Source organism: Lepidochelys kempii, chromosome 6 (genome assembly GCF_965140265.1).
Source record: "Lepidochelys kempii isolate rLepKem1 chromosome 6, rLepKem1.hap2, whole genome shotgun sequence".
In the NCBI taxonomy this organism is placed as follows: domain Eukaryota; kingdom Metazoa; phylum Chordata; order Testudines; family Cheloniidae; genus Lepidochelys; species Lepidochelys kempii.
In genome coordinates, this window is record NC_133261.1 from 126,410,493 (window position 1) to 126,437,771 (window position 27,279).

The window sequence follows — 27,279 nt, forward strand, 5'->3', positions numbered from 1 at the left end:
GGAATTCCTTTTGAATTACTTGTCTGGGGGAAGACTTGACTTAGTAGTCACATTGAAGCTATTACAGGCTCTGAGGTGGGAAAAAAAATACATTTTAAAATGGCTATCTAATGGGCTAAAATTCCTAGAGTTTCTGGGTAAGCAATGCTAAATTTATGAGACTGCTGAGAAATGGATATAATGGCTGTGGAATTTGTGCCAGTAGTTTAACTCTGCTAGAAGTTGTCAAACTTTTATGAGTAATAAGATAATACCCTTTTAGTTTTTTAAAAAAGTATATATCTTTTACTAGTGATCTGGTAACACATTTTTAAGGCAGCTTCCTAAAACTTTCTATATGTAATCTCAATATATCTCCATCTGAAGGGAGTATCATAAGTGACTGGGAGAAAATGGTAAAAACTTGCTTTGAAATCAGATGGTCAATGTTGGTTAATTTCCAGAATGAATTGCTTTCAGAAGACTAGGCTGGTTTATAGCCCACCCTTTGGAAGCCTATTTGTCTCTTGAATCTCATTTGAATGATTTTTTGCTCCAGAAACTAATGCTGGCTTTCAGCTGAAAGGGAATATCAGTTGCTAATGTACTGTAAACAAACATAGGAATATAAAATTGCAGTTGCCTTGATTTTTTTATGCTATTTCTAGTTTAACTACCTCTTGCACAACAATCTCAGATATTCCAACAGATTTTGCATAGTGTATGCATTTATATTGTGTACAATAATTTATCAATATAACTAGCTACATATACACCCTAGTTATCACTTTGAATAAGGCACAAAATACATGTGTTTAGTGAAACTAAACTTAACTGTGTCAAGGTATCTAAAGCATGTGTGGGCGTTTGGGGTTTTTTTTGTTGTTTTTTTTTTAAAGTAAGAATAAGTAAATTAAGGAGGCTTAAGTCAAGGAAGAGGGGAAAGTGCAAAAGTCGACTGATTTAAACCTTTTCAAAAAGGACTAAATATGTTAGACAACTAAAACTCGGAAATACTTTACTACCATTTTCCATAGAAGCAGTTGCAGTGTTTACCACAAGGATGTTGCACTATCATAAATAAGATGTATGGTGGTCTGAAACAATCTTGTATACTGTGGTCCACACAATGACCATGTTTGAGAATGCCTTGTGTATGCTAAGCAAACTGGCTCACCTAGATATTTGAGAACATCTAGGACAGAAGGTGGCCTTGGGTGGTTTTTCTCTAAATCAGAGCCTGAAAACAAAAAATGCACAGAGTGCTTATAGTTAACAGTGGCTTACATAAAAGAAACTCAGCTTCTAAAAGTGTGTTTCATTCACACAGTTGGTGGTTGGAGTCATTACAATGTTAATGTGTGCTGCAGGGAACTCTTAATCCTTAAATTGACGTGATGGAACAGAACAGCTTCTTCATAACTATTGAAGTCGGTATTTGGGGTGCTTTAATAGTCAGATTATTGGCACAAGAAGCCTCAGCAGCACTGAGGAAACATGATCTATCCTGTCACTGGGTATGTAGTTTAAAAAAAAAAAAAACAAACTAGAATAAAATACAAATACTAGATATCAAAAGGCAGACCAATAATAGCCATCTTACCTTGGAAAATGCAGTAAATATTTTTCTTTGTAACTTGTATTATTTTCTTTTTATTGTAACTACACTTATTTTCACTGAGTACTGCACAGGGAAGAACCCCAGCAGCAGCATAATAGCACTATATTTAAAATGCAGGACAAAAAAAAGTGAATACATAGTTTGTCATCACGCTTGAAGTAAGATGGCTAGCACTGATATTTATACTGGAGAGTTGGGTCTGAAAGGAGCAGTCCTGGGGTTTAAGCACTTAGCCCTGGCCTGCATTACAAACTTATGTCAGTATAAGTGTGTAACTTAGGGGTGTTTGAAAAGCAACACCTCGGAGCAATACACTTATACCGACCTAACTGCTGGTATAGAGGGCTTCTCCTGTCAACACAGCTGCTGCCTCTCCAGGAGATGGAGTACCTACACCAATGGGAGAAGCTCTTCCATCGGCATAGGTAGTGTCTCTGGTAAACTTTTGCCCCTGCAGTGCTGTAAGTGTAGACAAACCCTCAGGTTTGATGGATATAGCTAGCCTTCACTAGAGTACTGCAGCTATCTGATCCTCAACTGTGACTGATTGTTGTAAAGCAAACACTGGGCAATTAGCTCAGAGTGCATCCGTGATTCTTACTTTTTATCCTGGCATTTCCCTAGCAAGTTTCTAGTGCAGGAGGATGCCAAAAAGTATGGAAATCAACCAGAAGACTAAAAAACACCTGTCTCATTAGAGCATAATGCAGATGTGCCAACTCATTTATGTGGTGAGAGCCAAGTTCCAATTTTAATTATAGTGCTGTGGCTGGGGTAACCTACATGCTATCCACAGCAAACCACTATTGTCAATGGGAAGCTTGTACAGTGATCAAAGGTAAAACTTGTTTGGTTTCTTAACATTTAAAGGCTGGAAGTCTCTTCCTGAGCGCACTATGTGATGCTAGAAAAAGAAAATGTGGTTGCTTTCCTTGCTACTCTAAGAATTCAAAGTCTTACATGGTGCTAACTCGGTATTACCTGCCATTGTCATGCAGGGTCTGCTGAAACTAGTTAAAAGCAGCCAGTGGAGTTCAGAGCACAGACACAGCTCTTCTGCAGCTGAAACTCCACTTTCCATGCTTATTCGTAATCTTCACTTGACATATTTTATAGCTTAGATCTGCATGTTGCCGTCTTTCGTCCTTACATTAAAATGGCTTCATGTCCAGGTGAATGCTTTCCTAGCTTAGTTACTCAAATATCAGTCCCACGGAACTTTTTTTCTGGTTTCAGCAAGGGAATTCTGAATTCCATCTAATTTGTTTATGGATTAGTTCTATGTTTTGATAGATGGTGGGCTTCATTTTCCTATAGAGCTGTTTCCCAGTAAGAGTTGGGTGCAGACAGGTATAAGCAAAGCACCATCTTTGTCTGAAATGATCTTGTGGTTTAGTGTGTGTATTTTGCTGATGGCTGCTTTGGGCTAGACATTTTGGCCGTGCCTGCACTATCATTATTTCTAAAATCTTCCTGTGGTGCAGCTCTGCCTGTGGTAGTATTCATGTATATTGCCAGCATTTTAATTAACCCTGCTCAGGATGGCTGTAGCTGGCAGGTTGGTTAACATCCGCCTGTCTAGTGCTCTGACTATTGATACCTCTGGTGCAGTTCTGTAGTCGGTTAACAAGGGAGAAGTTATTGGCTAAATGAAGACCCATAAACAACAGAAAAAACGTTTTTCAGAGGTTTACCCTTTTAATCTGATCGTACCATAGAGCCCCTTTGATATCAGAAAATTTAAATCTTTTGAAATTTGTCAAGTCAAAATAAAATTTGACACTATTGCTTTAAATCAAACATCTGTTATTGAAACAAGGGTTTGGGTTGGGAGGGTTTTCTGTGTAACAGAATTACTAATTGTCAAATTAAATCCACTTCTCCCCTCTAATTCAGAATCATCCAGTATCCTGGTCGCACGCAGGGATGAAGGAACAAAATTTTATTTCTGTGCTTCAGAAGATGTGTAAACCCTCAGTTGTGTGGGCAGAGTAGAGGGCTTGCCTTCTCTTTTGTCAGCCCCACCTGAAATCCTTCCCTGTACATTCTTGTCCAGTTCATCACAATAAGCAATCTTTGTATAATCTTATTTTAGATGTATGCAGTGTAGTTGTAGCCATGTCGGTCCCAGGATATTAGAGAGACAAGGTGGGTGAAGTAATATCTCTTATTGCACCAATTTCTGTTGGGGAGAGAGATGAGCTTTTCCACCACAGGTCTCTGAAGGAGAGCTTTGTGTGGCTCGAAAGCTTGTCTCCCTCACCAACAGAAGTTGGTCCAATAAAAGATATCAACTCACCCACCTTTTCCCTTTCTCAGATGTCAGTTTGTATGTATTGATTTCTCGGGGCTAAACTCGCAAAGGGACTCGGGCGAGGAAATCACAGAAACAACACTGTGACTCAGAGTCTGAATTAAGCACCTTGACTCCCTACACAATGAAGGTAGAGAGATCGCATCTTAGACTGCCATTCACAAAAGCTAGCACGCTAGGTGGGTAGCCACCTAAGCTAGCCAATGGGAGATGCTGATGACAGGGGTGTGTGCTAACCCCCACCCCTCTCACAGAGCTAGGTGCTTAAGGCTGGGTTGCAGGGAGGAGACTAGAGGGTGGTGGGAGGAGGAGGAGACCTCCTGCATAACCTTTAGCCCAGTGACTCAGTACTCACCTGGGATGTATGGGAGACCAGTTGAAATTCTCCCTCTACCTCATGAGAAGAGGTGGGATTTGAAGAGGCATCTGCCCCCTCTTAGGTAGGTGCCCTAAGCATTGAGCTGTGGCATATTCTTATGTGGGTCTACCTCAGTCTCCTGTTGAAACTGTTCCACTTTGGCTAAATAGTCATTGAAGCAGAGAGACTGGACCCTGGGCTCTCATCTCTCAGGTGAGCGTCCTACCCACCAGACTATACACTTGTTCTCTCTCGCTCTGGCTCTGGATGTTTTGAGTGGAGTTAGGTGGCCTCTGAACACACCTATTGGCTCGGGCCCTGCAAGTGAGTTAGACGGAGGAGTGCCTATCTTCCCTTAGTGCATGGGTCGCTCTGGGGCTTAGGCAGACACCTGGATGTCGAGAGGGAGGCAGTATGCATGCTCACAGGCAGAAACATAGGTGCCGAGTGAATTTGGGTGTCTACAGGGTTAGGTGATGGCTGAGTGGGTTTTTTTAATCTCAGTGGTGCCTAAAAATTGGATGTAGGTGCCTAAGTACCTTAGTGAATCTATCCCTAGGTCTCCTCAGCAGCCAGTCAGAAATATAGTGCCCTAAAACCTCTCTTGCCCTAGAACAAAGCCAAAACTCACAGTAACAAATATAAGAGTACACTTAAAGCCTGCATGTTTGTCATGGCCATAATTTCTGTGACACAAACTCTGACTCTTAGAGGGGCTTCATTTAAAAAAATCATAAGGTTTTGTTATCCCTTTTCTTTGTATAATGTGCTTTAGAGATTATGGGAAATCTATAAACCCATTTTACATTTTGCTAATGTAGGGGTTTTATCAAATTGTGGCATAATAGTGTTTTATCAAATGCAGGTATATATTCTATAGGTATTGTGGAGTGTTTACTTTAATCATAGAAAATAAACACAGTGGCCAAGATTTTTAAAAATTGGTCCTTCAAGATAGGTTCCTAAACCTGTACTCCAGCGTCTAAATGAGTGGTTTGATTTTTTTCAGAAGTGCTGCTCTGGCCAATCATTTAGGCACCCAAATCCATATTTAGGCGCCCATTTTTTAAAATCTTAGTCAATAGTTGAAATGCTTTGCATCATACCTTGAGTCTTTTTTTTGCCACAACAACCAGTCTGACTAACAGGCGTTTGAAATATTTCAGTGTAATGTACTGTACCTGTTTATGTGAAAGTGTGATTACCTGTACAAATAGCCCAGTTAGTTCAGGTAATAGGAGTCAAACCCAGAAACTGCACCTGGACTGGCTCATAAGAAATCCATCCTCAGCCTATTAATGGTCAGAAAAATCAAAGAGGTTTCGATCAGGAAATCTGGCCAGGAAACAATTGCAGGTTTATTTCCTTTTAAGCGCCCCCCCCCCCCCCCAAAAGGCTAATTTGACAATTCCATACTGAGAAGTGTTGCCAAAATCTTTGTTTATTTCCACGCACACAGCCTTGTTTGCAGGACAATTTCCCAGGTTAAAGTCTGCAAGTTATTTGAATTTGTCAACAGTAGAAACAATGTTTTCTTTATTAAAATGGTAATTTTCTCCCCAGACATCAGACATCCAGAAGAACTCTCTCTCTTGAGGAAACCCAGGGATCCAACAAAAAAAAAGAAGAGAAAGATAGATGACCAAAGTGAAGATGAGGTGCTTGAACTGGAGGGACCGTTAATCACTCCAGGATCAGGTGAGCCTAAACTTGTTTCTGGAGTTATTTGGGGGAAGGAGGCTGGGAAGGGAAAGGAGCAAGAGGAAGGGGAAGGAAGGTCAAGTAGTATATTGGAGCATATGTTAAAGGAAAAGATGTATTGGTCACACCTAATCCATTGGTGCCTGCACAAGAAATGCACTGCAAATAAACTTTGCAGAAGTCATCTGAGAGCTATTTAGTAGTTGTATGAATGAATTCTAAATGCTTTTACATATGTAAAATAGAACAATGCCAAATATTTTGATTTTTATTTTTTTAAAGTTGAGTCTGATTCTTTTAGTGTCTAGGGTATGTTACTGATGTGTTTTCTTACCCTGTTACAGAGGGAGTTAAATGGAGTGTCCAGTCTTTTTATTAATTTCTAAGCTTTTCCTTGTCCCATATTATCACAAATACCTAGCTGCACTTGTATATAGAATGACTTGCATGTTGGCTTTGTCACTGTGTTACTGCAGGAATTCTGTCTTTGTATGAATTATGAAAGGCTGAACAATGGGTGTTCTCTATTCTAAGCAGATTCCATAAAGCTTGAAAGAGTTTTACTTGTATTAGTATTCTTTATATAAAGGCACAAGCTTCAGACTGTTAATATTAAAAGTTAACCTCATGTTCTTTGTTCATTGTATAATTTCTAATGGTGGAATGGTTTGCGTATCTGGTAGATAGTTTGAACAGTGGCTCACAGAAACAGAACAATTGCACTACAGAGAAAATATACTTACTGTGGTTTCTTAGAGTAACAGCCGTGTTAGTCTGTATCCGCAAAAAGAAAAGGAGGACTTGTGGCACCTTAGAGACTAACAAATTTATTTGAGCATAAGCTTTCGTGAGCTACAGCTCACTTCATCGGATGCATTACTTACTGTGAATGTTAAATTGAGCCAGACGTAGTCTGTTTGAAAAATTGAACTGTTGTTCATCAGAACTGCTTTCACCTTGGTGGTGTTGTAAATCCAGTAACTGAAGGAGAATATTGCACCAGTCATGAGAACCTTAAACTAGAATGGACCTTTACAAATGCTTTCAGCAGTACATTCTAGTTCTCTGCATGTTTCAGAACTGCATGTCTTCTAAAGATGTTGCTTATTAATCAAGCACAGGAAGGGAAGTGTAGACAAGAAGTTACACTTGTAATATCTTCCTTAATTGCTCTTAAAATACCAGCGGTGGACATAACACTGACATTATCAGAACCACCAATGATTCTGAACTAGCAAGGGAATCGAGTGAAAATAGTTTTTTTCCTTCCCTTCACCCAAATCAGTTGGCTACCCAGGTCTGGTGTGGGGTTAAGGCATCTCTGCATCTTTAAGTGCTGCCTTTAGTTCGGCATATGAGCCTATGTTTGCTTGCTGTGATTTAGTTAAATGCATTTAACTGTAAAGTTTCTATCCCATTAAATAGAAATTGCATATATTTAACTTGAATATCCTCACGATAATTAACAGCTGTTCAGTTTGCCCTGGTACTGCACTGATACCATTTCTGTGCTATTGAGTACTCATGTGACATGAGTAATCATTTCAGGTCATGCCTGTCTCTATGCTTACGGATTTACATAGGTACATTCTGCACATTGAGATACCCTGACCAGTAGACGCTGGACTTCTAGGCAAATAACTGTAGGCAAAGCTGATAGTGCTGCTGACATCTAAGGTTACCTGACATTTATTATAAGATCCTGTTTTCAGTTGCTTATAGGTAGGGCTCGGTGTCTATCATGGAGGTCGCAGAAGTCGCGGATTCCGTGACTTCTACAGGGACCAGTGTGGGTGACCCAAGGGCCGCCCAAGCAGCTGGCTCCGGGGCCAGCTCCTCAGGTGGCCCCGGAGACGGCCACACCAGCTGCTGCTCCGGAGGCCCCAGGCAGCGGTCCCCGGGTGTCTGGCCAGAGCAGCCACAGTCTGATGGCCCCGGCAGCTGGTGCCGCTGGCCCTCTGTGCCCCCACCAGCAGCGTCCCCCTAGTGTCCCGTACCCCCCCCCCCCCAGATTTAATCACAGGTATTTTTAGTATAAGTCATGGACAGATCATGGGCAATAAACTCGTGGCCCGTAACCTGTCCATGACTTATACTAAAAATACTCGTGACTAAATCGTAGCCTTACTTTGCCAAACGGTAACCATTCAGTCTGAAATTTTCCATGCCAGTGTCCACTTTAGTCAGACATTTATTTATTTTATTTTATTTATTTTAAGTTTCAGCTAAAATGGTAAATCTGTTTCGGGGAATGAGATTGGGGGAAAATACATTGTTTTGCCCATGTTGAAAAATATATAGCCATTTTGTAAAGGAAATTCTAGCACCTCCTGTGGTTTGGAGCAGGAACTTGAAATTTGGCAGAGGTTATGGCCTTGTGAGGACTGTGCTTCTTGCCATCCCTGAGAAAATCTGCTCAAATTTGTCCTAGTTATAAGCATTTGAAAAAATCAGTAAGTTCAGACATGTTCAGTAGAGACTTGCTAGAGCTTTCAGAGTAGCAGCCGTGTCAGTCTGTATACACAAAAAGAAAAGGAGTACTTTGTGGCACCTTCGAAATGAAGCAATTTATCTGGGCATAAGCTTTCGTGAACTACAGCTCACTTCATCGGACGCATTCAGTGGAAAATACAGTGGGGAGATTTATATACATAGAGAACATGAAACAATGGAATTAATTTGCAAACTGGATACAATTAACTTAGGCTTGAATAGAGACTGGGAGTTGATGGGTCATTACACAAAGTAAAACTATTTTCCCATGTTTATTTCCCTCCACTGTTCCTCAGACATTCTTGTCAACTGCTGGAAATGGCCCACCTTGATTATCACTATACAAGGTCCCTCCCCCCCTCCTGCTGGTAATAGTTCCCCTTAAGTGATCACTCTCCTTACAGTGTGTATGGTAACACCTATTGTTTCATGTTCTCTGTGTATATAAATCTCCGCACTGTATTTTCCACTGAATGCATCCCATGAAGTGAATTGTAGCTCACGAAAGCTTATGCGCAGATAAATTGGTTAGTCTCTAAGGTGCCACAAGTACTCCTTTTCTTTTTGCTAGAGCTTTGCAGCTTAATTCCCTGAAGATTCTATCCACACTGGGCATGTTTCAGTCCAGTGCTGCAGAGGACTAAGCAGAACTTCCTTGTAGTTGAAATTCCCAGCAGTTCCAGACTGTGGTGGGTCCAGACACAGAAAATGAGAGCAGAGAGCTTGTCTCTTCTCTGCTCTTAATGCCCCACTTTTGTTCATACCCAGTCAGCAAAGAAGAGGAAGCCACCTGATTCGAACTGAGAGGGGACCAGAGCCAGTGAGGGAGAGAGTAGATTTAGGAGCCTGGGAAGACCCACACTGGAGGTTAGCAGGAGTTGAAGAGGGGAACTGGAAACCAAAGGATGAGACACTTACTGGCTGGACAAGGAGACTGAGTATCAGTGGGTCAGGAGGAAGGGGAGCCAGATCTTACAGGGAGCCAAGGTGCAGGGAGTGGCTGGACAAGGAGCTGGAACTGGGGGAGGCACTGAGAGATTGGATGAGGCATCTGGGGAAGGGAGACTGGGACTCAGTCAGTGAGGATGAGGAACAAGTAGGTTATTGAGACTGGGGAGAGGGAGAGAAAATGCACAGAAAAGTCTGTGCCTACTAGCGTACAGTCCACTACAGAGCTTGAAATGAAACCCACAATCGCTTAATCTTACTGATCCTCTGCAGTCAGTAAGTATCTGCGAAATCCTCTGGCAAAGTCTCAGCCCTTTCTACTGCTGGTGCATATAGAGGATTACAACCTGTTACTCCTGTCAGTTACGCCATTAGCACAAGAGCCAACCTCTGTGTGGTAGATCTAAAAATTCCAACCCTGCTGATGTCCCTTGTGGGTGTCAATATAATAACACACAATGGCGTGCTTTTTTGAAGAAAGGAAATAGTACATTAAGAATGCAAAGTCAAGTGCTCAGAAGTTAGGAAATGCCAGAGCTAAGGTTGCCTGGGAAACCTTAATTTACCCCTTTGTGCTGATACATTATGATACAGTTTTTAGTTACATGATCACATAGTCTCTCTTCCACAGGAGTGCTGTTTCATTCAGTGCACAGCATATCCCTGGCAATGGGATGTATACCCATTGCAAGTGCTGGGACGGGCAGGCCTAAGCTCAGAGTTGTACAGGGAAGAGTCAGTTGTCTGAAGGAATCACGGTCTCATTTGTTGCAAAAGGTGTAAGGTGAATGAGGCGGGGGTTGCAGGAAGAGAAAGGATGGGCAAGTAGTTAAGGCAGTTGAATGTTGCTCTGTGCAATTGAATTCTGTACCTGCCACTGTCACAGAATTCCTGTGTGATGCTATAGGCAAGTCACTTAAACCAAATTTTTCATAGGTAGCCACTAGCTGTGTGTTCCTCATTTTCTGGGTGCCTTACACCTACTGTGGGTGTCTGATTTTTCAGGAGTGCTGAGCACTCATACCGGTAACTAAAGACAGTGGGAGTTATGCTTTGCCTGTTCCATAATACTACATACCCTGAAAAATCATGTTTTCAGTGTCTCAGATTGGATGCCCCAAATTAGCACGTGATAGGCATGGAATTGCTCTCTTCCCCATCCCCGGTGTCCTTGCTATATATTAACCTATGAATGCTGATGTGTAATAGTTTTACTGACATTGATGTGAACTGGTCACTGAGATGTGGTTACTGTATAGCTGTGGCGGTTGGTTAGAATTTTCTCTCTGAGTATATTGATCTAGCTTAATAGGAGGCTGTGGGAAAAGCAAGCAGGAAAGCAACTTAGAGCTAAATAAGGACACCTTAGTATGCACTTGAAAGACAGCGAGGCAAGCGGTTAGCTTCAGTAATTGTCTCCAAGGCGTTGCAAACCTGGTATCTCCCAGTGTCCAGCACAGAGACTAAAAGAACACTAAAAGGTTAAAAAGCACTCCTAAGGGAGTCTAGGAGGGAGGCTGGGTTACTTGTCAGCTACTGTATCTAGAGAGAGAAGAGGCTCTGTGGAGGGTGTCTAAAGAAGTGGGGCCAGGGAATGGTAAGCCTTAAGGAAAAGCTAGATGTGTGTACAGTCTGCTTTATTGGTTTTAAGAGATCTTTTTGCTGAAATGCCTTTGATCTAAAAATAAATAATACTTCACTTTAAGGAAGCTGTCTGGTCACCGTATTGATCACTGTCATTGGTCTCAGAAGGGATAAAACTGCAAGTTCTGAGCCTAGGTCACGCCTGCTGAGGTGATAGGTTAATTCCAGGTGACTGCAACCCAAGGCCCAATCTGGATGTGGGGGAATTTATGTGATGAGTTCTCCCCCACCCCAATGGAGGTAACGGCTTGATCCTGAGACGGATAGATTAGGAGCAGTGTTCCCTCTAATTTTTATGTCCATGTGCGGAAGTCCTGTGTGGTGGGGGTGGGGCTGAGGGGTTGGGAGTGTGGGAGGGGGCTCAGGGCACAGGGTTGGGTGCTGTGAGTGGTGAGGGCTCTGGGGTGGGGCTGGGGATGAGGGGTACGGGAGAGGGCTCGGGACTAGGGCAGAGGGTTGGGGTGCAGGCTCTGGGGTGGGACTGCAGATATGGGGGTTGTGGTGCAGGCTGTCCCAGGGCTGCAGTGGGAGGAGAGGACTCCCTGCAACCCAGCAGGTGGGGCTGGGTGAGAGGTGCCTCTCCCCAGCCACCGCAGCTCCAGCAGGGCTGGACTGCGGGAGGGTCTCCTCTCGCCGGCGGGGCCGGGCCAGACTTGGGGAGGGGCTCCTCTTCCCCACTTGCCTGCGCTGCCCTTGAGAGCCTGCTGCACGGCTTACAGGGAACACAAATCAGGAGGTGTCAGAGGCGCAGTTTGCCCAGGAACTGTGACATAGTGTATACGTTTTACTTTCGTGTCTCTGTGCCTCCCTTTCCCCATCTGTAAAACGGGGATAGCATCTCCCTCATCTCATGGGGCGTTGGGAAAATAAATCAGTGTTCGCAAAGTGCTGAGACTCTAGGGATGAGCATGAGAGAAAATCCTGTGAGGAAACTAACAATTCTGTATTTGACACTAGTGTGCCCACTACTGAAATACCGTGTTCAGTTCTGGTGTCTACGCTTCAAGAAAGATGCTGAAAAATTGCAGAGGGTTCAGAGAAAAGCCATGGGAATGATTAAAGGACTGGAAACTAGGCCTGGCAGTGAGACTGAAGGAACTCACTATATTCTGCTTCCCAAATAGAAGGTTAAGGGGTGATTTGATTTCTGTATTTAAGAACCTGCATTGGGAACACAAATTTGATGCAGGGCTCTTCAATATAGCAGCATGGCCCCACAGTGTGGTTCTGTGCGGTTTTAGCTGTAGAGCGCTCTAATGTGCTTCACTCATAACTGCCCCATATAGATCCTGCTGGTGAGAACGAAAAGATACCTAGTGTGTGTTAATATAGTCCTACAGGACTACATTCAATACAAACTAGGTATCTTTTCATTCATGCTCTACATAGGTCTACCCAGGGCAATTACAGCACCACACACTAGGGAGCTGTACACTTCACACCCTCATAGACCACACTGCAGTGCTCTCTAGACAAGCCCTTAAAAATATGCTCTAGTTCAACCACAACTGTTGGACGTGAGGCAGAAATTAATTCATGGAAGTCCAACTGCCTGCATGATGCAGGAGATTAGACTAGATCACGGGTCTCAAACTCAGTTTACCTTAGGGCCATTGCCAGTCCTCAGATCCTCCCAGCGGGCCAATACTGTCACTGAAGATGGTGTTCAGAAAAGAAAACGTTTATATTGTATTTTTTATTTCGAATTTCTTAGAAATAATAAAATTGTCATTGAACTTTATACGATTCTTCACCTGCCAGAGAGTGTTTAGTGTTTGCCAGGCACCTGGCAATGCTTCAGTTCTGTCAGTTTGTTGATGTTTGGCCTCAGTGACTGGTCCGTTGAAACCTTCAAGATTGCAGCAAGGTGGGCATCAGATAGGTGTTCGGTATGTTGACTTGTTTATATTCATTGTGGGGGAAGAAGTGACTCTGCCTTCATGGCGGACTCTGCCCCATGACTAGTGATGGTATCTCTGTTCCTCTCCCGCAATCAATGGGAGCTGCAGGGGGCAGCGCCTGCCTCAGACAGCCGGCAGCATGGCTGCATGGGTCTCGCCGCCACGGGACGCAGTGGGGAGGTTCATGGGCTGGGACTCTGAGACCCTTGGACTAGATGAACACGAAGGTCTCTTCTGGCCATAAAAATCCGAATCTCTGAATTCCTTATTTACTGCCCACTATTCAGACCCTGATCTGGAGACAGAAGTAATATAACATCCATACTCCTATTTGAAATTCCCCTGTTTCTGCATCCAAGGATAGCATTAGCCCTTCTGACCACAGTGTCGCACTGGAAGCCCATGGTTAGCTAGGTATCCGCAATGATCCCTACGTCTTTTTCAGAGTCACTGCTTTCCAGGATAGGACCCCTCCCCTCCTTTGTATGGCTTCATTGTTTGTTCCTCAATGTATGATCTTACATTATGGCAAGGTTGAAATGCATATATTGTTGGATTATACCCAATTTGCCACGCAATCCAGATTACTCTTTATCAGTGGCATGTCGTCTTCATTATTTACCACTCCCACAATCTGTGTCATCTGCAACTTTATTGATTTTGTTTTCTTCCAGGTCATAAATAAAAATATTAAATAACATAGGGCCACGAACTGATCCGTATGGGACTTCAAGAGACACACACCCATTCGATGATTCCTTATTTATAATTACATTTTGAGACGTTTGTGCCATGCTGACTTTGTATGTTATAGTTTCTTAATCAAAATGTTGTGCAGAACCAAATCCAATGCCTTGTAGAAGTCTTAAGTGTAACATCAACCAAACTTGTAATCCTATCAAAATGATAGTTTGACAAGATCTGTTTTACATAAACTCATGTTGATTGGCACTAATTGTATTATTCTCTTCTAATTCTTTATTTATAATTACCCAGGTCATCCCATTTATCCTTTTAAAATATTGGTACATTAGCTTTTTCACAGTCCTTTCGAGCTTCCCTAGTATTGCAAGACTTACTGAAAATTAACATTAATAGTCCACAGAGTTTCTTGGGGTAGCTCTTTTAAAACTCTTGGATGCAAGTTATCCAAATTTGCTGACTTAAAGATGTCTAACTTTGGTAGCTGCTATTTAACATCCTCGTTAGTTACAGCTGAAATGGAAAATATTTTATTGTGGCAGGTACATCTGGCTTTTTTCCAAATTCAAAACAAAAATATTTATTGAACCCTTCGCCTTTTCTGCATTATTATCAATAGCTCTACCATTTCCATCTAATAATGGACCAGTGCCATTCTCAGGGTTCCTTTTGTTTCTCTTGTGCTTTTAAAAAGAACAACCAAACAAAAGCAAAAAACCCCCACCTCTTTCTTACTGTCCTTAACTCTGCTGGCCATAGATTTTCTGTGTTCTTTTGTACCCCTTAACAATTTTCTATAATTTTTAACTTCTAATTTATATTAATTGCGATCAAATTCCCCCCTCCCCCCCCCCTTTTTTTTTTTGTCTTACAGATATAATTTGTATTATTGCTGCTCTCACTTCCCTTAGCCAAGAAGTTTTCTGGGCACCTAGCAAAATGTTCTTAAACAGTTCCCATTTATCATTCACATTTGTCATTCTTATTTTTCTGTTTAAACATGGATTCAGCAGGAGGCAGAGATGTATGGAGGCAGGAGAAAATAGTGAAATAGTTAAGTATCAGGGGGTAGCCATGTTAGTCTGTATCCACAAAAACAACAAGGAGTCTGGGAAATAGTTTGCACAGAAAAATATTAATTGTATTTTCTACTATTTGAGTTGTTTCAGAGTAACAGCCATGTTAGTCTGTATTCACAAAAAGAAAGGGAGTACTTGTGGCACCTTAGAGACTAACCAATTTATTAGAGCATAAGCTTTCGTGAGCTACAGCTCACTTCATCAGATGCATATCGTGGAAACTGCAGCAGACTTTATATATACACACAGAGAATATGAAACAATACCTCCTCCCACCCCACTGTCCTGCTGGTAATAGCTTATCTAAAGTGATTATCAGGTGGGCCATTTCCAGCACAAATCCAGGTTTTCTCACCCTCCACCCCCCCGCCCCCCCCACAAATTCACTCTCCTGCTGGTGATAGCCCATCCAAAGTGACAACTCTTTACACAATGTGCATGACAATCAAGTTGGGCTATTTCCTGCACAAATCCAGGTTTTCTCACATCCCCCCCCACCCCCATACACACACAAACTCACTCTCCTGCTGGTAATAGCTCATCCAAACTGACCACTCTTCAAGTTTTTACTATTTGAGTGCTTGACTTGGCAACCTGAATGAGTTTGTGTGTGTCCTCGCCCATGCGTGTGGATGCAATTTTATATATATATTGTAATCCCTTCAGGGCAGATGGTGTCCCCACCCAGGTTCTGAGCTAGGGAGAAAAGGAATGCAATCATCCCCTAGGCTCCGGTGTGGCATAGAGCTGTACCGCAGCTGCTGTTACTACCTTGAGGCTGCAGTAGCTGCTTTTCTCACTGTCTGCAGTTCCAACAAGGGATGCAGCCAGCTTTTCCACATCACTTTTGATGCCCTGGTCCTTCTCCATTCTAGGAGCCTTTCGAGAAAGGATCACCGAGGAGCTGCGATTCTGTAGCACGCTTTGAGTGTAAATCTCCTATGCAGGTTCCCAGTATCCAACAGTATCCCACTCCACGTACAGCTCTACTCTCAAGGCTCTTCCTCCCTTCCCACTTTTTCTGTGGGCATGGAAGATGAGCACAAGGCTTGCCTCTTAGGCAGCAATCTGATGAATAACTGCACGCACTCGCTCCAGCAGTAAGCACTCTTCCTGTTGTGTATATTTGTATTGCACATTGGAACAACTGTGTAAACCTGATTGCGTTGTATTTTAAAAAGGTGTATTTTTAGCACATGGTGAACAATATCCTAGTGTAAACAACAAAAGTTTGTAGCTTTAATTTGTGGTAGTTGGTCAAGGTAAACCTGAACTCCCCATTATAGTTTCCTTCAGCCAGCTAACATATTAAAACTAACAAACTGCCTTGTCTACACTAGGGTTTTAGGATGTGTTAAGACACACCTCTTTTCCTAGTAAAGGCAAGGCTATAGATTGGGAATAGTTTTCTAAGAGCAGCGGAGAACTGATTGCTTGAGACATATTTTAGGGTGTGATTTTCGCCAGTGGAGTGTGTTGGCCTGCATTTGATCCCAATGAAGTCCATGGCTTTTGCAGGCTTGAAAAGAATCTGGCTTACTCTGCTGTAGCAGGATCTTCTCCCCCGCACGGATAGTAGTAGTTAGGATGTATGTGTGACAGAAATCAAGGGGATGTGACTGAGTACAGGGTGTGGATCTGCTGAATTAAATGGCACTGATTTTACACAGTCATTCTTCTGACCATAGAAGCACTTTGAGTCTGGTTTAATTGAGTGCCTAGGTCTTCTGCAGTTTCCACAGTATGCATCCGATGAAGTGAGCTGTAGCTCTCGAAAGCTTATTCTCAAATTGGTGAGTCTCTAAGGTGCCACAAGTACTCCTTTTCTTTTTAGGGCACCAGTGTAGCCTTACAAAAGTAACTACATTGCACTTCCATTTCACAATAGTAATACTTTTAAAAGAAGGCATGAAAAACAGTGAACTGAGAGAATGACCACTGGCTATCTGTACAGAAGCAATGAAGAGCTAATAATGGAATTTAATCCTCAGAGAAGAAAAACAATGGGCAGATCTATATTACTGCTTAAGTCGATTTTAACTTGCATCACTCAGGTTTGAAAGAAGAACAGCCCCTAGAGCGATGCAAGTTACAGCTATCTAAGCACTGTCCACACCGGGGCTATGTTGGCGGGAGACGCTCTCACTCCAGGATAGCTTTCCGCCTCTCACAGAGATGGAGTAGTTCTGCTTACGGGAGAACACTCTCCCATCGGCATAGAGCATCTTCGCCAGACGCGCTACAGTGGTGCAGCTGCGCCGATGTAGAGCTGTCCAATGGGTACAAGACGTTGGAAATATATCTTATTTATACTAAAGCGACGTCAAACTCATCTGCCTGATTTGCAGACACAATTGTAATAATGCTCATTAGGTGTGTAGTAGTTGTACTTCACTTTTGAAAGTCTGGGTCTTAGTGTGATAATTAAAAGGAATACCTCCAGTGAGAGAAATGGAGACTGTTTACTTCTCCATTATTTCCAGATATCTGCAGACTTAGGAAGCCAGCTCTACATCAGTTTCCTCCTTTTCACATTTGGAATCTTTCCTTTGCACCCTTGTGAACTAGAAAACTGTTTCCTTTTTAAAAGGAAAACCACCCTCCCCCCCCCCCCCCCCCCGAATCTGACATAGGGGCCAGTTGCATATCTTAAGTAAGAAAAGCTTATTCTGAAGAGCAGGTATTTTACACTGGTGAATTAAAGAAAGGACAGTACTGTGACACTGGATTTGGAGTACACACAATAGCTTTTTAAAGAATTCTGGACCAACTGCTTTGAATTGAGAAAAGCATTTTGCAATATGAATGAATGGCCTAACTGAAGACTGAAATAGACGTTGTTTTAATACAAACCCAATCTCTCATCTCTCCTTTCATTTCTTCACTCTTGCCCTTTTACCATCCATCTCCACCTTGCAAAAATTCTCCCTCCCCTAACTCACAAAATGAATGAGTAAAGTAACCTCTGTACCCTAACATACTGCTTTTAAACAGGTAGGAATGTTTTGTTTTTTGTTATTTAATTAACTTTTCAGGGAGCTGCTTAAGCTGATGCTTAAATTCTACCCTTTGTCACCCTTTAAGAAGGAGATACTTTTTTTTTTTCCAAATAAACCCCCTGAGGATTGATGACTGTAATTTCAGCATAAATAATACTCTGAAGTTGGGACTTCATTTGGTCCATGTGCCCTGATGAAAGCCAGCCTGCCAAAACATTGGCCATTTATTTATTAACATTCTCTAGAACGACAATAAGGAGAGAGTATTTTTTATCCAAGTATCAGGTTTGCCTGAACACACAGTGAGAAAACCCTTCCATGTACTGTTGAAAGTTCTGCAAGAACCAGGAGTCTAAAGTCAAATAGTTGAACCAAAAGACTCAATTTCTCTCTGCTCGTGCTGGGACTTGGCTGAAAAATCTAATTGTTATAGAGCAGCTTTCATGCTGAGCTCAAACCTGCCAAGTACTACACACTTTGGAGAAATATTTTTACACGCACACACGCGCACACACACCCCACTTAATGCACATATAATCTGACTTGCACATTTTCAAGTGAAAATAAGCAGCCTTTACAGAGTGACCTGTTGGTTTATTTAAAATTCTGCTTTTTTGAGAGATGCCAAGAGTTGGGGAGAGACAGAATACAGATCAACTGCATATTTCTTCCATTTCAAAAACAGCTGAGATGGTCAGAACACACTGTGGCAACACAAGTATCTTGAAAACTGCTAAACAGGACCTGCTTTGCATCTGGGTAGCTGGACTCTCGCCAGCATTAAGTGCAGTAAAGAGGCAAGGCAATTTGCAGTCATGTTAAGAAATCTTAACTCCCGGTGTCTCAGCAGTTAAATAAACTGTTCAGATTGTCATTAAGGAGTTCAGAGAATCCAGGTCATTGGTGTATAATCAAAGCCATTTTATTAATAAATAAATAAATAAAAATTTAAAAAAAAAAAGCTTTTTGTATATCCAGTTCACCACATCGTCTCTAGTTTTAAGACAAATCTGTTTAAATACATCATTCTCAAGTTTACACCTTTGTTCCAATGTGCAATACAAATATACACAGTGGGAAAAGTGGTCACCACTGAAGAGAGCAAGTGATGATCAGGCCTAACAGACTTTTTCATATTTGTTACACAGAGGTGAGGAGTCAAAATATCCAAACTGGTGAATGACCCATACACCACTCCCAGGGTTATTGAAAACTTCCCTCAAATAGAATTTGTGGGCTTGAAAAATTTACCAGACTCAATAGAATAATTATCAGCTATTTTTAAAAGGCAGGCCTTAAGGCTAGGCGACCACACGCTGTTCTGAAGAGTAAGCAGCACATTTCATAAAGTTTGGTCAGTAGATAGCAACAGCTACTCTTACTGATACATCTCACATGTATGGAGGCTGTCAAAATTGACTTAATTAGGGCATGGTTTAAACAGGGTAGTTTTGGTTTCAAGTCCAACTTGCGAAAACAAACAAACATGACATCATGTAACCAAAATATTCTAAGTCTTTTACAGTTGTGCATGTTTTTCTTCATCTGTCCCTTTTTGTTTCTGACTTCTCTCATTGTCTCCCTCTTGCCTTCTCACTTCCTTTCTTTCCTTCTCTGTAGGCACTGATGTTCTTTACATCGGCCCAGTGAAAGGTGAGCCCCACCTCATTAGACTTTTGTCCCTGTCCCCTGTGGTTTCTTTGGCTGTCTCCTTATTTTCCTACTCTTCTAAACTTTGACTTTCAAAATGCGTAAGCAACACATTATCTACTTTTATTGTCTCCAGTAATACCCCCAACGTGCTAGGTGCTGTAGAAACATAAGAAGGCACAGTTCATACCTCTAAGGGTGGATTTCTAAGTATTTTCACATGGGTTAAATGTAAAGTGAACTTTTGATCTGTCTTGTTTATCAAGGATAGTTAAAATAGGTTAGCTTTTCATAGGAAAACAAGCATTGCAGTGTCCGTTTTTTGTGTTTTGTTCTTTTTAAGTCTCAGGATTTTTAAAATCTATTTACTGTATTTGTTTTGCATCGAGCGTACAGAATTTGAACACAAGCTGACTTCACATGTTTGTTCCTGTTCTGTTAGGAAGCATATATTCAAGTCCGGGACTTTATAGCAAAACAATGACGCCCACCTATGATTCTCACGATGGAAGCCCTCTGTCCCCAACTTCTGCTTGGTTTGGAGATAGTGCTTTATCAGAAGGGAATCCTGGTATACTTGCTGTCAGCCAGCCAATTACATCCCCAGAAATCTTAGCAAAAATGTACAAGCCACAAGCACTTCTTGATAAAGCTAAGATCAACCAAGGGTGAGTTAAAGACATATATTAAAAACTTAAACTGCATTCTTAAAATGGTTACGAAGTCTCAACCAGACCCTTTTTTGTTATCTGTTGTTGACAACTTGCAGATGGCTGGATTCGTCAAGATCGCTCATGGAACAAGATGTGAAAGAAAATGAGGCCTTACTGCTCCGGTTCAAGTACTACAATTTTTTTGACTTGAATCCAAAGGTACTGAGTTATTTCTGTCTTGTACATATGGCCAAACGTTCAAAAAGTGGAGATCAGTGTCTGCACTCAGAATGCCTGCATGCCCATTTGTATGGGCTACTGCTCAGCTGCCCATCTGTGAAAATGCGATCCTGTGTCTTTCAAATGATAAATACACTGTATGTTTGTTTACACATCAAGACTCTGCTAAATGAATAAAAGCAGGTGGTTGCCTGAGCCTCTGTTAAGGGAATTCTGGTTGTTTCAATGTCGAAGTGGTTTAGCATTTAAATTTCAAGTAGAAATTTGGATGTAAAAATAAGTCGAGTGATGTTTGTTCTCTTTTTAATTAGATATGTTTGAAGTGTAAAGGGCCCCAGGCCTTCTTTTGCAGGTGCTTTATGTGTGTGTGGTGTGTGTTTGTGTTTCACTATAGTACGATGCAATCAGAATCAACCAGCTTTATGAGCAATCTAAATGGGCTATTCTTTTAGAAGAAATAGAATGTACGGAAGAAGAAATGATGATGTTTGCAGCGTTACAGGTAAGAGACGGACCCTTTTTTTTTAATTGAACTCCATTGCAATTTTGTAGCCTTCTGTAGGCTTTAAATCAAGGGGTGGATTGAAACTAAAATTCCCTTCAACTAGTTCAATAAAAGCCTTGCTTTATCTTTGTCAGGAAGCTGAACTTTCTGTTCTAGTGAAACTTGGCTTGTTTCCTATTCTCTAGTGTTTACTTAAACTTTTTAGGTAATTTAAATATTTGCTTCTTGTTACTTCACATGAAAAGGAATTTAGATTATTTTCCCCAAAGATGTATGTATCTATCTTGACTCTTTTTTTTTTTTTTTTTTTTTGCTTTTTAAAAAAAAAATACAAATAAGTACATTAGGTTACTGAACTGTATGTTTCTGGCTCTTTGCCCCTAGAACAGCTGATGATGATCTGTGGGTTTCCCAGAACTATTTATCTGTTGTGCAGAATATTATGTGCAAATTTGGCATCGGTAATACATGTGGTGAATGCTTTTACCATTCATTTCCATAAGACTGGTTGTAAACTGTGTCTAAGGGTGGTCCCAAGTATATCTGGCAGCCAGGTTGCTTCTCTCCTCCACCATGCAGAAACATCTCTGGCCTAGCAGATCCAGGGCTGTATGGATTTCAACCCGTGGCAGTCATTTTTGAAGGGGGGGAAAAAGAGAGAAAGCAAGAATGTAAAAATTTGTTCTCCAGTTTTCCTATAAGAGCAACCCAAGGTGCATGATGTTTGACATCCACTGTGACATCAAGAGTTTCAGCTTTGTAGATTTAATTGTGGTATGGCTGTGGCAATTATATCTTCTCTGGATTATAATACTTAGTCACAAGTTTCTGCCTTCAAAAATACTTATTGAATGAACACCAGAGAAAATAGCTCTCCCCTGGAAAGATCATTTCTATTTTAGGGTTTTATACTGCTGCCCATTACCCTAGTGCCTGCAGCATAAAATAGATTGGCAGTAGCAAAATCCCTAGTGGACTTCATGGAATTTCTGGCTCTCGTTCTTCCTCAGGTTATAGAAGGCTCTGTTTGGGGGTGTAGGTTTTTTGGGGTTTTTTGTTTGTTTTTTCTGGTGAGGTAAAAGAGGGAGCAGATCATGCTTTGAATGCCATTCTGCTTATGATTAAAAAAAGGGTTTATCAAATAGATTTTGCAACATTTCCTGAAGCTGGTTAGACTCTGGATTTTTCTGTACTCCTTTGGAAGTTCATTCCACAGCCAGATCCCCTCAGCTGAGATGCTTTGTGTGCTTTTAGCTGGACACTCTGATCTTTATTGACCCAGAGGCGCACAACCTTCTTGGAGCACCATAGCTGGAGATGCAGTCTCTAATGTAGCTGATCCATTAACTTCTTTGAAGAATTGCTTCTAGTGTTGTAGATTTGTTGTAGATCTGAATGTTGTTTCTATGCCACTGTCTTTAAGGAGCATGAATACTTTTCTGAATGTGCACAATGCTGCTTTTATTGCAAGGCAATACATAGAAGGAATTTAGATAGTAGCAGTTGCTGAAATGGCAATCCCAGCCATTTTATTTGTTATAATGAAGTGTATTTGCAATACAAACACTGGTATAGTGTGGGTAGATGGCAAATACATAGAAGACCTAGACTTTGCTGCTGATATTGTGCAACTGAATGACGTCCCTCAAAAAATTACACAGACGATATGGCAAAAATACCAGGCCAAGTAGGACTCAAAACTAGTTATGCTAAAACAAACATCCTTGAAACCTGGCATCAAGCAGTAATATCAAAGTAGAAGACAAAAATATCGAGAAAGTAGAACAGTTTACATACCTGGGCAGCATCATATTGACTAATGGAGACCTCAAGAAGGAAGTGACATCAAGGATGGGAAAGGCATCCCCAGCATTTATTAGACTCCGTGAGATATGGAAATCAAAGATATACAGTGCTCAAACAAAACCGAGGATTTTTAATGTAAACATAATCTCAGTGCTAGCATATGGCTGAGAGAGCTGGAGATCTACCAAAATATTAGACACTTAACTAGATGCCTTCAAAAATAAGTGCCTAGAAAAGATGATGGGCACTGGTTGGAAAGACTTAGTCGCCAATGGAGAGAGCTGAGAAATCACCAACCATCAGCTCATCAGGAATTGCAGGATGTATTTGAGGCATGCACTGTGGATGCCAACCCACAGATTCCCCAGGAGGCTGGCAAGTGGAAACCAACTGATGTGAAGAAACGAGGATGCTGAAGAGAAAACTAAGAACCCTAGCAGGGAGGACAGAACAGTTGATCTCTCAACACCCTAGAGCAGATGGAAGCAGCTGCAAGTGACAGAGGAAGGGAAGAGACTAGTTTCTACCCTGTGCCCCAATATTGGTGGGGGAAGGATGTAATAATGTGATAAGACCAGCCATTTGCATTTCAAGTTGGCATTTCCCATTGCACCTTTCTGGTATAGAATGAGTAACTGGCTAAACTTTGTTGTAGCCTAAAATAGATTATTAGGTTTGTCGTTTGGGGTTTTTGGTTATTTCTGTCCTGCAAAATCTAAAGAAGACTATAACAAGAGTTGAGATATGCCTATGTCTACCCTGAGTACAACTCTGGTTTGTGACTAGGTCATGCTCGGACCCTATTACAAAAGCCATGTTTGAGGTGTCTGCACAGCAGCCTTTTCACAACAGTCACCTGTCAGCTGGGCTTGCACGTTCAGTTACCATACAGTCGAGCTGAGCTTTCCCCAGAATAAACTAGGACAAGCAATCTGGTAGCCATCCTGTGCTGCCTGGGAGATAGAGCTCCCAGAATTCACAGAGCAGCACCAGCATCACTTGAGGCAGTGCGTTCCGAGATGTTCTGTCACATGGAAAGCTAGAAGGGATGAGGATCAGCCAAACTAGTTTCACTAGCACCATACAGCAAAATGTGTAACCATAAAACAGAGAGCTGTCTGCCACATGTTAACCATGTTGTCTGGACCCAAACCTGTGTAGAGCCAACTATGTCATTCACGTATTCTAAACTGAGTAGGGAAGGATGGGTTTGTGATTAAGGCCCTGGATTGAGACTCAAATCTGGGTTCAGTTTCTGACTCTCATGCTTTCCCTGTGATCCTGGCCAAGTCACTTCGGGTGGAATTTTCAAAAGCACTTAGCATTGGCCTAACTCTGCTCCCATTGAAGTTAATGGTAAATCTCCTATTGACTGCAGTGGGAGCTGAGCTAGGCCAACGCGGAGCATGCTTTAGAAATCCCACCCATGAGTTCTATGCTTCAGGCCTCCATTTGTAAATTCTGTTGTATGGGTGATAGAATGAAGCCTGTTTATGTAACTGGCTAGTCCATTGTTTGCCCAGTAGAGTCTATACTACAAGCACAATTGCAGTTTTAATAATGTTTTAATGTTTTAAATGGGAGCATAGAGCAATACTATAGCTGTATTATCTTCTGGTTACTTTAATATAGAACAGCATAGCACTCATCTAAAATGGATTGCCAGCCTCTTCTCCAGTGTTGTTGCTGTGGTCATTCAAAGTGTGATCCCGGGGGATACCATATTGTACCATGGCTTTCTTTTTGGTTTTTCCTTACAGCTATTTAAGTGGGTGACAATGAATGTGACAATAGTGAGATTTCTGCTTGGTCAGATAGATGTTCTATGATTCTGTTAAATTAAAGTACAGTGTATTTAAAATCAACAGGGTCTCTAACTTGTGTTTCAGTACCACATCAACAAACTATCAATCATGTCATCAGAAAATCATTTGAACAACAGTGACAAAGAAGTTGATGAAGTTGATGCTGCCCTGTCTGATTTGGAAATTACTTTAGAAGGTGGTAAAACATCAACGATTCTGGTAAGAGTTAATGACTTCTTAAAGTTTAAATAAATGCTTGTGATCAGGCAGACTTAAGTGGTACTATAGTAAGTTTGCTGATGAAGCAACCTTCCTTCTTTGATCCCTTCTTATTTGTCTCCTCTGCACTAAATAGGCCTAATATTTTTAATCGCTCCTCAGGTGGAAATTTTTTCCATTCCTCTGATCATTTTTGCTGTCCTTCCCTGGACACTGTTTCTGCTGTATTGGGTATAAGAAGGGTTGATTAAAACTAAGCATAGGGTTGCCAAGTAGTATGAAGGCCCGCTAGTGGGGATAGTATTTTTGGCATTGTGCTCTAGCCCTTAATGCAATATAATACTCCTTGACCAACACTGTTATTGAGCAGATGATTTCACTGTGCTGTTCAGTTACCTCCTTTCTCTGTCCTGAGTATTTACAGTTAATTTAGAACCCATTGACACGCATCAGTAGATCAAATTGTTTGTTCTAATATGTATCCTTTCACACTGAATGTTACCTGCCATAATGTTGCCCAATCAGCTAGCATATAAAGATCCTCCTGTAGAAATGAAGTATAACAATATATTTGTGGCTATAGCAACAAACTGAGGCATGAAGATTATTAGATTCTAATCTAGTATGAACCACAGGTTGCCTCTGTGACCACAAGTGAGTCACACTGGCTTCCTTAAGTTTACACTGCTGGGTGAAGTATGGCCTCACTAAAACTTGAGCCATTATACATGGGAAATACAACAGTGTCAAGGAAAACTCAGATTAAATTTTGATTTAATTAATTTCTGTTTCTTGTACTTGCTTAGAAAATACTCAGTTCTGAATGGTTTCAGAGTAGCAGCTGTGTTAGTCTCTATTTGCAAAAAGAAAAGGAGTACTAGTGGCACCTTAGAGACTAACCAATTTATTAATTTAATAAATTTAATAAATTGGTTAGTCTCTAAGGTGCCACTAGTACTCCTTTTTCTTTTTTCAGTTCTGAATATATTTAGTTTTTCTTCCACTATTCCTTAATTAGTGGACAAAGCTTTACGGTGTCAAAAATAGCCACCATGTTTCTTCACATGTAACTTTCACAACAAGTAATGGTGAAAATATCATTTGGTTAGTGTTTTTGGCCTTAAGTAGCTTAATATATTTCAGGGTTGTTTTCCTATATCACATGTTTGTTTGTATTACCGTAGCACCTAGGAGCCCTAGTCAACCAGGACTAGTTTCAAATGATAAAACTTCTAAAACACAGTACTATTGTAGTACTTGGCTCTTCCATAGAATAGAACTGTGAAAGAAGAGTTAAGGCCAAATACCAACCTTGAAAGGTTTCGGTATCTTCAGTCAGTGGAGCATCACGCACTTTATGCTGGCTCTGAATTCACTTGTTTATGTTCTAACCTTTTCAAGGCATAAAAGACCAAAATCTTCAAATTTGGGTTTTTTCTCTTTTAGCAGCCATCTTAAGTATATTTTTAAACTATTTATAGTGTATCTTTTTGAAATTAATGTGGATCTTTTGCTTGCTAAAATATCATTATTGATAACAGAGCTTTAGAAGTATTAACTTGTGCTGCTTCTGATGGATGTACAGTGGGAAGAAGGAAAGCCACTATTTATGTAGGATCTAGACCATTTTCAATAGGAGGAATCTTCATATTTCAGTGCCACGAAACGTCATATTGAGGAGCCTACCCTGCCAGATAAGAATGAAGAAATTTAGAAATGGCACATTGGTTGAGACTGTCCATTTCAGTGTCCACCTCAGGATGAATATTTTGTTTGTTTTTTTGTGACTCCATAGATATGTTCTAGGAGTATAGTCCAGTGTGACAATACTGAAAGATTTTGCCATTTTAGACCATTGGGAAGCAATTAAACAACCCCTTGTGATATTTTAAAGCAGCATCTTTTTGGGGGGCTCGGGTTCAAGGGAAAAGCCGTGAAGTCGTAAAGAACCTGCGCTTCTTCTCAAACACCAGGCCAGTCTTAAACTACTTCTGGGGGGGGGGGGGGGGGTGTGTGTGTGTGTGTGGGTGTGTGTGCAGAATCAACTCCAGAACTTCAAGTGCAGTACGGACCTTTTAAAAACCTATATTAATGAGTCAGTTGTCTCCTGCTACTTGTGTGTTGAGTAAAGAGTTTCAAAACAGCACTTCTTTGGAGTGAATTTTCTTCTCTTTCTCAGTCTGTGAAATAAACTGTATTCTAATAAAGTAGTCTGTGATCTGTGAGCCCTTGACATTTGACAATGAAGTTTTATCAAGCTTTTCCCCCCTCGTAACTGAGGAAATTGCGTGGCATTATCCTATAAACTGAATCACTGTCCCCAGTGCCTTGTTTTTGGATCCTCCCATCCTAGAACTGAGTCTTGTATCTGGCAGACAAATCAAATGAATGATGTTTTATTTTCAGGGTGACATCACTTCAATTCCTGAGCTTGCCGACTACATTAAAGTGTTCAAGTAAGTACTGATGGGAAGAGGCGCTTGTGAAACTAATGTCAATGAATAATTAATGACAGTACTGCATAATTCCCTTTCTGCTCTGCTGTCTGGATTCGTTGCTGCATGCTACTGCTTGGGTTTGTGTGATGTGAAATGTCTTCTAACACATTGACTTCATAGTTGCAGTCTAGCTAAAATACCCTGGTGCTCTAGATATTAAAACT

At 41.3% G+C, this 27,279-nt stretch overlaps 1 protein-coding gene across 7 annotated transcripts in view; it reads left to right on the plus strand.

Moving 5' to 3' along the window:
- FERMT2 (FERM domain containing kindlin 2) overlaps positions 1-27,279 on the plus strand; it is a 100,585-nt gene that overhangs the window by 59,038 nt on the left and 14,268 nt on the right. For 5 of the 7 annotated variants that reach the window (XM_073350112.1, XM_073350107.1, XM_073350106.1 and 2 more), the window contains 7 exons: positions 5,836-5,970; positions 19,360-19,392; positions 19,832-20,057; positions 20,159-20,261; positions 20,677-20,784; positions 24,483-24,617; positions 27,024-27,073. In XM_073350112.1, the coding sequence (XP_073206213.1) occupies positions 5,836-5,970; positions 19,360-19,392; positions 19,832-20,057; positions 20,159-20,261; positions 20,677-20,784; positions 24,483-24,617; positions 27,024-27,073 (790 nt within the window). The remainder of the gene's footprint in view (positions 1-5,835; positions 5,971-19,359; positions 19,393-19,831; positions 20,058-20,158; positions 20,262-20,676; positions 20,785-24,482; positions 24,618-27,023; positions 27,074-27,279) is intronic. The other 2 variants (XM_073350109.1, XM_073350110.1) reach the window with 1 other exon arrangement.